This window comes from Molothrus ater, chromosome 32 (genome assembly GCF_012460135.2).
Source record: "Molothrus ater isolate BHLD 08-10-18 breed brown headed cowbird chromosome 32, BPBGC_Mater_1.1, whole genome shotgun sequence".
NCBI lineage: Eukaryota > Metazoa > Chordata > Aves > Passeriformes > Icteridae > Molothrus > Molothrus ater.
In genome coordinates, this window is record NC_071659.1 from 1611214 (window position 1) to 1622918 (window position 11705).

An 11705-nucleotide genomic window follows, 5' to 3' on the forward strand; every position below is an offset into this window, starting at 1 on the left:
AGCTCCAGAGGGGTCAGACGGGATCGGGATCGGGATCGGGATCGGGATCAGGGCTGGGATCGGGATTGGGGCCGGGATCGGGATCGGGGCCGGGGCCCGCCGGGAAATCCCAAAGGATTCCAGGATGGTTTGGGTGGGAAGGGACCTTCAAGATCCCAGGGTGATTCCTTGGACATTCCCAGGGATCCAGGGATTCTCTGGATCCAGGAATTCCTTCCCAAGATCCCAAAATCCCCAAATCCCGAACCTCTGGTCATGGTGGGAGCCATTCCCTGCCATTCCAGGGTCCCAAATCCCTCTGGATTGGATCCAGCCCCATCCCGACTCCTCCTTGGGAAGGAATTTTGGGATCCAGGGGTTTCACTGGGAATTCAGGACTCCAGGAAGGGTCTCCCTTCCCTTTTCCATCCCTGAATTCCATAAAAATCCCTCAGGATAGATCCCGAGTGTCCCTGATCCCAGAATCCCGGAATGGTTTGGGATTTTGGGATCCATGGACCCTCAATCCCGTGATCCCAGGGACACTTCCCACCATCCCAGGGTGATCCAAATCCACCCTCGGACGCTCCCGGGGATTCTCTGGGAATTCCTTCCCAAGATCCCAAGGGAAGGAACCTCCAACCCCACCCCATTCCATGGTCACGGAATTCCAGGATCCTCCAATCCCTATCCCAGCCTTTCCCAGGGATGGGAGCACCACAACCCCTTGCTGACAGATGCTGATTTTCCCGTTTTTCCTGGAGTTCCTGATCCCCGTTATCCCTGCTATCCCGGAATTCCTGATCCCGTTATCCCAGAATTCCTGATCCCTGTTATCCCAGAATTCCTGATCCCGTTATCCCTGCTATCCCAGGATTCTCAATCCCATTATCCCTGCTATCCCGGAATTCCTGATCCCGTTATCCCTGTTATCCTAGAATTTCTGATCCCGTTTTCCCTGTTTTCCTGGGATTCCCAATCCCGTTATCCCTGTTATCCTGGAATTTCTGATCCCATTATCCCTGTTATCCTGGAATTTCTGATCCCGTTATCCCTTTAATCCTGGAATTTCAGATTCCTCTTTTCCCTGCTATCCCAGGATTCCTGATCCCATTATCCCTGCTATCCCGGAATTCCTGGAATCCCGTTATCCCTGTTTTCCCTGCTATCCCAGAATTCCCGATCCCATTATCCCTGTTATCCTGGAATTTCTGATCCCATTATCCCTGTTATCCCGGGTTTCCCGATCCCGTTACCCCTGTTTTCCCTGAATTCCTGATCCCATTTTCCCGGGATTCCTGATCCCATCATCCCTGCTATCCCTGTTTTCCCTGCCATCCCTGTTTTCCCTGTTATCCCTGCTATCCCTTTTTATCCCTGTTTTCCCTGCTATCCCTGCCATCCCTTTTGATCCCTGTTTTCCCTGTTTTCCCGATCCCGTCATCCCTGTTATCCTGGAAATTCTGATCCCGTTTTCCCTGCCATCCCTGCTATCCCTGTTTATCCCTGCCATCCCTGCTATCCCTGTTTTCCCTGTTATCCTCGCTATCCCTTTTTATCCCTGTTTTCCCTTTTATCCCTTTTTATCCCAGTTTATCCCCGTTTATCCCTGTTTTCCCCGCTATCCCTGCCATCCCTTTTTATCCCCGTTTATCCCCTTTTTATCCCCGTTTATCCCCTTTTCACCCCTGCTTTCCATCCCCGGTATCCCCCTCCGGTCCCAGCTGCGGCCGGCGCCCACGGCGCGGCTGGACCGCTCGTCGGACGCGGTGTACGGCAGCGTCACGGAGCTGGTGCGCGCCGTGCTGCAGCTCAAGGACGACATCGGCCGCCTGCCGCCCCACGGCTACGTCCTGGCCGTCAAGGTGGGCGCCCATCCCGCGGGAATCCCCCCGGGAACAGGGACACGGCCGGCGGGGAACCGGGCATCCCCATTGGCTGATGCCGCTTTGGGAAGGGGGGGGCGTGTCCCGGAGAGGGGGAAGATTCCGGAATTTCTGGGTGGTCCTTGGGTCCATGGTGGGGGAGGCTCCAACATTCCCTGTTCCTCTCTTGGGTCCTTGGATCCGTGGTGGGATCTCCAACATTCCCTGCTCCTCCCTTGGATCCGTGGTGGGAGAGTCTCCAACATTCCCCTGTTCCTCTCTTGGATCCTTGGATCCATGGTGGAACCAAATCCCAAATTTCCAACCTCTCCATCGGGTCCTTGGATCCGTGGTGGGGGCTCCAACATTCCCTGCTTTTCCCTTGGATCCGTGGTGAAGAGTCTCCAACATTCCCTGTTCCTCTCTTGGATCCATGGTGGGACCAATTCCCACATTGCCAGCTCCTCCACTGGGGCTTTGGATCCGTGGTGGAACCTCCAACATTCCCTGTTCTTCCCTTGGCTCCATGGATCCATGGTGGGACCAATTCCCACATTCCCAATTCCTGCATTGGGTCCTTGGATCCATGGTGGGATCTCCAACATTCCCCGTTGGATCCTTGGATCCATGGTGGGAACAATTCCCAAATTTCCAACTTCTCCTTTGGGTCCTTGGATCCATGGTGGGATCTCCAACATCCCCTGCTCCTCCCTTGGATCCGTGGTGGGAGAGTCTCCAACATTCCCTGTTCCTCTCTTGGGGCTTCGGATCAATGGTGGCACCAAATCCCAAATTCCCAGACCCTCTCTTGGGATCCTTGAACTGATTCCCAGCTTGTCCCACGATTCCTGGGTCAGTGGTGGAATCTCCAACATTCCCAGCTCCTCCTTGGGATCCTTGGATCCATGGTGGGATCTCCAACATTCCCTGCTCTTCCCTTGGATCCATGGTGGGAGAATCTCCAACATTCCCTGTTCCTACCTTGGATCCTTGGATCCGTGGCCGAATCTCCAACATTTCCAACTCTTCCATTGACTCCATGGATCCATGGTGGGACCAATTCCCACATTCCCAGCTCCTCCATCGGGTCCTTGGATCCATGGTGGAACCTCCAACATTCCCTGCTTTTCCCTTGGATCCTTGGATCCATGGTGGGACCAATCCCAGCATTCCCAGCTCCTCCATTGGAATCTTGGATCCGTGGTGGGAGAGTCTCCAACGTTCCCTGTTCCTCTCTTGGGGCTTTGGATCCGTGGTGGGATCTCCAACATTCCCTGCTCTTCCCTTGGATCCATGGATCCATGGTGGGACCAATTCCCACATTCCCAGTTCCTCCATTGGATCCTTGGATCCATGGTGGGAGAGTCTCCAGCACTTCCAGCTCCTCCCTTGGATCCAATTCCCACGTTCCCAGCTCCTCCTTGGGATCCTTGAACCAATTCCCAGCTCCTCCCATGGATCCTTGGAGGGATCTCCAACATTCCCAACTCTTCCATTGGCTCCTTGGATCCTTGGTGGAATCTCCAACATTCCCAGCTGTTCCTCCCATGGATCCTTGGATCCATTGTGGAATCTCCAACATTCCCAGGCCTTCCATTGGCTCCTCGGATCCATTGTGGAATCTCCAACATTCCCAGCCCTTCCATTGGCTCCTCGGCTCCATGCTGGGACCCATTCCCACATTCCCACATTCCCGGCTCCCTCCTTGTCTCCACGGTTGGAGCCTCTCCCACCTCTCCTGGACAGACCCCTCCCCCCATCCCACCCCCAACCATTCCCACCGGGAATCCACCCCTGGTGGGATCCATGCCCTGGTGGGATCCATTCCCTGGTGGGATCCACCCCTGGTGGGATCCATTCCCTTGGTGGGATCCGTGCCCTGGTGGGATCCATGCCCTGGTGGGATCCGGGCCCTGGTGGGATCCATTCCCTGGTGGGATCCATTCCCTGTTGGGATCCGTGCCCTGGTGGGATCCATTCCCTGGTGGGATCCGGGCCCTGGTGGGATCCATCCCTTGGTGGGATCCACCCCTGGTGGGATCCGGGCCCCGCTGGGACGGATCCATGCCGAGGTTCTCCGGCCCCGCAGAACATCGGGCTGTCCCTGCGGAATCTGATCGGCAGCGTCGACGCCGTCCTGCCCGAGCTCCCGGCCTCGTCCCGCACCGAGGTACCCGCGGCGGCGTTCCCGAAACTCCCCACTCGTACGGAAAATTCCGGAAAATTCCCCGGAAATTCTGGAAAAACGCTCCCCGCTCTGACCTTGGATCGTTGGATCCGTGGTGGGATCGATTGCCACGATCCCAGATCCTCCTTGGGATCCTTGAACCGATTTCCTGGGGAAATTCCCAAAATTTTCTGGCAAAAAATCTGGAATTTCCTGAGAAAAATTCTGGAATTTTCTGGAAAAAAATCTGGAATTTCCTGGAAAAATTATGGAATTCTCTGGAAAAATTACAGAATTTTATGGGAAAATCATGGAATTTTCTGGCAAAAATTTCCAGAATTTTCTGGAAAAAAATTCCAGAATTTTCTGGAAAAAAAATTCCAGAATTTTCTGGGAAAATGCTGGAAATTTCTGGGAAAACTTCAGAATTTTCTGGAAATATGTCAGAATTTCCTGGAAAAATTCTTGAATTTTATGGGAAAAAAAATCCCGGAATTTTCTGGAAAACTTCCATTATTTCCTCGAAAAATTATAGAATTTCCTGGAAACAATTATGAAAATTTCTGGGAAAAATACGGGATTTGCTGGAAAAATTCTGGAATTTTTCTGGCAAAAAAATCCAGAATTTCCTGGAAAAAACGATGGAATTTTATGGCAAAAATCCAGAATTTCCTGGGAAAATTGTGGAAAATTTTCCAGGGAAAATGCCAGAATTTTCTGGAAAAAAATACGGAATTTTATGGAAAAACCATGGAACTTCCTGGAAAATTTCCCTGGGCAAATGTCAGAATTTCCTCGAAAAAATTTTCAGAATTTCCTGGAAAAATTCTTGAATTTTATGGGGATAAAATACGTAATTTTCTGGAAAATCCATGGAAATTCCTGGGAAAATTTCAGAAATTTTTGGAAAAATTCTTGAATTTTCTGAAAAACTGTCATTATTTCCTCGGAAAATTCTGGAATTTCCTGGGGAAAATGATGAAAATTTCTGGAAAACCCATGGAATTCTCTGGCAAAAATCCAGAATTTTCTGGAAAATTTCTGATTCTCTGGCAAAAATCCAGAATTTTCTGGAAAATTTCTGGAAATTTCTGCGAAAATGTCAGAATTTTCTGGAAAAATTCTGGAATTTCCAGGGAAAAATACGGAATTTTATGGAAAAACCATGGAACTTCCTGGAAAATTTTCCTGGGCAAATGTTAGAATTTACCTCGAAAAATGTCAGAATTTCTTGGGGAAAAAATCCAGAATTTTCTGGGAAAATTCTGGAACTTCCTGGAAAAATTCTCTGGGAAAAATTCAGAATTTCCTGGGAGAAAATTCTTGAATTTCCTGGGGAAAAAATCCAGAATTTCCTGGAAAAATTCTGCAGAATCCAGAATTTCCTGGGAAAATTCTGCAGCTTCCTGGAAAATTCCCCTGGAAAAAATCCAGAATTTTCTGGGAAAAATTCTTGAATTTCCTGGGGAAAAAAATCCAGAATTTTCTGGGAAAAATTCTTGAATTTCCTGGGAAAAAATCCAGAATTTTCTGGGAAAAATGTCAGAATTTCCTGGGGAAAAAATCCAGAATTTCCTGGAAAATTTCCCTGGGAAAAATTCAGAATTTCCTCGAAAAATGACAGAATTTCCTGGGGGGAAAAAATCCAGAATTTTCTGGGGGGAAAAATCCAGAATTTCCTGGGAGAAAAATTCTTGAATTTCCTGGGGAAAAAAATCCAGAATTTTCTGGAAAAATTCTGCAGCTTCCTGGAAAATTTCCCTGGAAAAAATCCAGAATTTTCTGGGAAAAATGTCAGAATTTCCTGGAAAAATTCTTGAATTTCCTGGGGAAAAAAATCCAGAATTTCCTGGGAAAATTCTGGAACTTCCTGGGAAATTTCTCTGGAAAAAATTCAGAATTTCCTGGGGGAAAAAAAATCCGGAATTTTCTGGGAAAAATTCTTGAATTTCCTGGGGAAAAAATCCAGAATTTCCTGGAAAATTTCCGTGGGAAAAATTCAGAATTTCCTGGGGAAAAATTTTCAGAATTTCCTGGGGAAAATAAATCCAGAATTTCCTGGGGGGAAAAAATCCAGAATTTCCTGGGGGAAAAAAATCCAGAATTTTCGGGGAAAAATTCAGAATTTCCTCGAAAAATTCTTGAATTTCCTGGGGGGAAAAAATCCAGAATTTTCTGGGAAAAATTCTTGAATTTCCTGGGGAAAAAATCCAGAATTTCCTGGAAAAATTCTTGAATTTCCTGGGGAAAAATCCAGCATTTTCTGGGAAAAATTCTTGCATTTCCTGGGGAAAAAATCCAGAATTTTCTGGGGAAAAATGTCAGAATTTCCTGGGGGGAAAATTTTCAGAATTTCTTGGGAAAATTCTTGAATTTCCTGGGGAAAAAAATCCAGAATTTTCTGGGAAAAATGTCAGAATTTCCTGGGAAAAAAATCCAGAATTTCCTGGAAAATTTCCCTGGGAAAAATTCAGAATTTCCTCGAAAAATTCTTGACTTTCCTGGGGGAAAAAATCCAGAATTTTCTGGGAAAAATGTCAGAATTTCCTGGGGGAAAAAAATCCAGAATTTTCTGGGGAAAAAATCCAGAATTTCCTGGAAAATTTCCCTGGGAAAAATTCAGAATTTCCTCGAAAAATGACAGAATTTCCTGGGGGGAAAAAATCCAGAATTTTCTGGGAAAAATTCTTGCATTTCCTGGGGAAAAAAATCCAGAATTTTCTGGGAAAAATGTCAGAATTTCCTGGGGAAAAATCCAGCATTTTCTGGAAAAAAAATCCAGAATTTTCTGGGAAAATTCTTGAATTTCCTGGGGGAAAAAAATCCAGAATTTCCTGGGGGGAAAAATTTTCAGAATTTCCTCGAAAAATTCTTGAATTTCCTGGGGGGAAAAAATCCAGAATTTTCTGGGGGAAAAAATTTTCAGAATTTCCTCGAAAAAATCCAGAATTTTCTGGGAAAAATTTTCAGAATTTCCTGGGAGAAAATTCTTGAATTTCCTGGGGAAAAAAATCCAGAATTTCCTGGAAAAATTCTGCAGCTTCCTGGAAAATTTCCCTGGGAAAAATTCAGAATTTCCTCGAAAAATGACAGAATTTCCTGGGGGAAAAATCCAGAATTTCCTGGGAGAAAATTCTTGAATTTCCTGGGGAAAAAAATCCAGAATTTTCTGGGAAAATTCTTGAATTTCCTGGGGAAAAAATCCAGAATTTTCTGGGAAAAAAAATCCAGAATTTTCTGGGCAAAATGTCAGAATTTCCTGGGGAAAAAATCCAGAATTTTCTGGGGAAAAATGTCAGAATTTCCGAATTTCCTGGGAGAAAATTCTTGAATTTCCTGGGGAAAAAATCCAGAATTTCCTGGGAAAAATTTTCTTGAATTTCCTGGGGAAAAAATCCAGAATTTCCTGGAAAAAATCCAGAATTTCCTGGAAAATTTCCCTGGGAAAAATTTCAGAATTTCCTCGAAAAATTCTTGAATTTCCTGGGGAAAAATCCAGAATTTCCTGGGGGGAAAAATTTTCAGAATTTCCTTGGGGGAAAAAAATCCAGAATTTCCTGGGAAAAATTCTTGCATTTCCTGGGGAAAAAATCCAGAATTTTCTGGGAAAAATATCCAGAATTTTCGGGGAAAAAATCCAGAATTTCCTGGGAAAAATTTTCTTGAATTCCCTGGGGAAAAAATCCAGAATTTCCTGGGAAAAATTCTTGCATTTCCTGGGGAAAAAATCCAGAATTTTCTGGGGAAAAATTTTCAGAATTTCCTGGGAAAATTCTTGAATTTCCTGGGGAAAAAATCCAGAATTTTCTGGGAAAAATTCTTGAATTTCCTGGGGAAAAAATCCAGAATTTTCTGAGAAAATTCTTGAATTTCCTGGGGAAAAAAATCCAGAATTTTCTGAGAAAAACTCTTGAATTTCCTGGTGGGAGGGAACAAACCCCCAACCACCCCGTGCCTTTCCGTGGGCAGATCGAGGGCACGCAGCGGCTGCTGAGGGCGGAGCTGGCGGCGCTGGTGGGGAAGACGCGGCTGGCGCAGCAGGGCTGCGGCCCCGCGCTGGCGGCCGAGCTGCGCCGGCAGATGCTGGCGGCCGCGCACGCCCTGGCCATGGACGCCAAGAACCTCCTGGACGCCGTGGACCAGGCCAAGCTCCGGGCCCGCCTGGCCGCCCCCTGCCCCGAGGGACCCTAATGAGGAGCCAGGGTGGAAGCTTCCGGAAAACCGGGAGGGAGGGGGGAAATGGCGGAGTTGGGGTTTGGGGTCTGGTTTTGGTGTTTCCTTTGCTCTTCTCCTTCTTCTTTTCTTCTCCTTCTTCTTCTTCCTCTTCTTCTCCTTCTTCTTCTTCCTCTCCTTCTTCTTCTTCTTCTTCTCCTTCTTCTCTTTTTTCTTCTTCTCCCTCTTCTTCTTCTTCTCCTTCTTCTTCTTCTTCCTCTTCTCCTTCTTCTTCCTCTTCTTCTTCTCCTTCTTCTTCTTCTTCCTCTTCTTCCTCTTCTTCCTCTTCTTCCTCTTCTTCCTCTTCTTCTTCTTCTCTCTCTTCCTCTTCTTCCTCTTCTCCTTCTTCTCCTTCTTCCTCTTCTTCTCCTTCTTCTTCCTCTTCTCCTTCTCCTTCTTCTTCCTCTTCTTCTTCTCCTTCTTCCTCTTCTTCTTCTCCTTCCTCTTCTTCTCCTTCTCCGTCTTCTTCTTCTTCCTCTTCTTCTTCTCCCTCTTCTCCTTCTTCTCTTTTTTCTTCTTCTCCTTCCTCTTCTTCTCCTTCTTCTTCTTCTCCTTCTCCTTCTTCTCCTTCCTCTCCTTCCTCTTCTTCTCCTTCTTCCTCTTCTTCCTCTTCTTCTCTTTCTTCTTCCTCTTCCTCCTCCTCCTCCTCCTCCTCGTCCCCCTCGTGTCTCGCCAAGCGTCGCGGTTGGGAAAACGGGAGGGGCCTGGTGGGGTTTTTTCCTTGGAAAAATGGGAGGTTTGGGGGTTTTAGTTGGGAAAAATTGAGGTTTTTTGGGGGGGTTTTCATTGGAGAAATTTGAGGGTTTAACTTGGAAAAAATGGAAGTTTTGGGGTTTTAATTTGGAAAAATTTGAGGGTTTGGGTTTGAGGTTGTATTTGGGAAAATTTGAAGTTTTTGGGGGGTTTTATTTGGGAAAAATTGAGTTTTTTGGGGGGGGGTTTCATTGGAGAAATTTGAGGGTTTTCCTTGGAAAGATTTGAGGGTTTTCCTTGAAAATAATGAGGTTTTTTTGAGGGTTTTCCTTGGAAGAAATTTGAGGGTTTTCCTCGGAAATAATTCTCTATTATTTTCCAATTTTCCAATGAAAAACCCCAGAGGTTTTCTGGGGTTTTCATCAGAAAAATTGAGGGGTTTTGGGTTTTTCTTCGTGGAAAAATGGGAGGTTTGGAGGTTTTATTTGGGAAAAATTGAAGTTTTTGGAGGGTTTTGCTTGGAAAAATTTGAGGGTTTTCCTTGGAAAAAAAATGGAAATTCTGGGGTTTTTATTTGGAAAAATTTCAGGGTTTTCCTTGGAAATAATGAGGTTTTCTGGGTTGAGGGGTTTTGGGTTTTTCTCATGGAAAAATGGGAGGTTTGGGGGTTTTATTCGGGAAAAATTGAGGCTTTTGGGGGGTTTTCATTGGAGAAATTGGAGGGTTTTCCTTGGAGGAATTTTAGGGGTTTCCTTGGAAAAAAAAATGGAAATTCTGGGGTTTTTATTTGGAAAAATTTCAGGGTTTTCCTTGGAAATAATGAGGTTTTTTTTGGGTTTTCATCGGAAAAATGGAGGGGTTTTGGGGTTTGTTTTTGGTTGAAAAATGGGAGGTTTTGGGGGTGTTCGGCTGATCCCACCTGGGGTTTTCCTTGGAAAAAGATGGAAGTTTTTGGGTTTTTTAGTTGGAAAAATGGGGGTTTTGGAGGTTTTGTTTGGGAAAAATTGAAGTTTTGGGGGTTTTCCTTGGGAAAAAACTGAGGTTTTGGGGGTTTTACTTGGAAAAAATTGAAGTTTTCGGGTTCTTATTTGGAAAAAGTTTTTGAGGGGGGTTTTATTTGGAAAAAAAAAAAGGGATTTTTTGGGGTTTTTTTGGAAAAAAAAGGGAGGTTTTGGGGGTTCTTTTTGGTAAAAAGGAAAACCCTTGGGAAAAAAATTGAGGTTTTGGGGGTATTATTCGGGAAAAAAATTGAAGTTTTTGGGTTTTTATTTGGAGAAAAAAAAATGGGAGGTTTTGGGGTTCTCCTTGGAGAAAATGAGGGGTTTGGGGTTTTTCCTGGGAAAAAATTGAGGGGTTTGGGTTTTTTGCTTTGGAAAAAAGGGAGGTTTTGGGGTTTTTATTCGGAAAAAACTGGAGGGTTTGGGGTTTTTCCTTGGAAAAAAGGAAAACCCTCGGAAAGAAAGGAGGTTTTGGATGTTGTCCTTGGAAAAAAAGGAGATTTTGGGGGGTTTCCTTGGAAAAAAGGGAGGTTTTGGGGTTTTCCTTGGGAAGGAAAGGAGGTTTTGGGGGGAAAAAAGGAGGTTTTGGGGGGAAAAAAGGAGGTTTTGGGGGTTTTCCATGGGAAAACTTTTCTCTTGGTGGGTTTCCAGTGGGATCCATCCCGGGATTTTTGGGTTGAAATCCCCGGAATTCGGCGTTTTTGGGGTTTTTCTTCCCCCCCCTCCCTCGGACGTTGCACAGAGGATTTTATTTAACGGCGGCTTCCGGAACCTTCGGGACTCTTCCAGCTGCGTCGTTCCCGAATTTTGCGCTTCCGGTTTTTTTTCCCGCGGCGTTTTTTCTCCCCCGCAGTTTTCCCCCAATTTTTGGGGTTTTTTTGTTGTAATTGGTTTTTTTTTCCCTCTTCCCGGCTCAGATAAAACCGTGCGCCAAAATCCCGCCTTGGCCTCTCCTTTGCCGCCCTCCCCGCCCGGAATTGCCTTGGAATGGTTGGGGGGGGGTCGGAGACTGCTTGGGATGGCGGCCGTGGGGAATCGCGCGTGGAATGGGGGCGGATCAGCGTCCCAGAACGGGCCCCGGGGACGGTGGGATCATCACGGGACGGTGGGATCATCGTGGGATGGTGGGATCATCGTGGGATGGTGGGATCATCACGGGATGGTGGGATCATCACGGGAGGGTGGGATCATCATGGGACGATGGGATCATCACGGGATGGTGGGATCATCGTGGGATGGTGGGATCATCACGGGATGGTGGGATCATCATGGGACGGTGGGATCATCACGGGACGGTGGGACCATCATGGGATGGTGGGATCATCATGGGATGGTGGGATCATCACGGGATGGTGGGATCATCGTGGGATGGTGGGATCATCGTGGGATGGTGGGATCATCACGGGATGGTGGGATTGTCATGGGAGGGTGGGATCATCATGGGATGGTGGGATCATCACGGGACGGTGGGATCATCACGGGATGGTGGGATCATCGTGGGATGGTGGGACCATCGTGGGATGGTGGGATCATCATGGGACGGTGGGATCATCACGGGACGGTGGGATCATCACGGGATGGTGGGACCATCATGGGATGGTGGGATCATCACGGGATGGTGGGATCATCATGGGATGGTGGGATCATCGTGGGATGGTGGGATCATCACGGGACGGTGGGATCATCACGGGATGGTGGGATCATCATGGGACGGTGGGATCATCGTGGGATGGTGGGATCATCACGGGACGGTGGGATCATCACGGGATGGTGGGATCATCACGGGAGGGT

The 11705-nt window shown here is 46.8% G+C and overlaps 1 protein-coding gene across 4 annotated transcripts in view; it reads left to right on the forward strand.

Annotated features, from left to right (window-relative positions):
* PTK2B (protein tyrosine kinase 2 beta) overlaps positions 1-10853 on the forward strand; it is an 85057-nt gene extending 74204 nt beyond the window's left edge. For all 4 annotated transcript variants that reach the window (XM_036405197.2, XM_036405194.2, XM_054518084.1 and 1 more), the window contains 3 exons: positions 1704-1844; positions 3934-4014; positions 7981-10853. In XM_036405197.2, the coding sequence (XP_036261090.1) occupies positions 1704-1844; positions 3934-4014; positions 7981-8202 (444 nt within the window). In that variant the 3' untranslated portion in view covers positions 8203-10853. The remainder of the gene's footprint in view (positions 1-1703; positions 1845-3933; positions 4015-7980) is intronic.
* Positions 10854-11705: the final 852 nt, after the last annotated feature.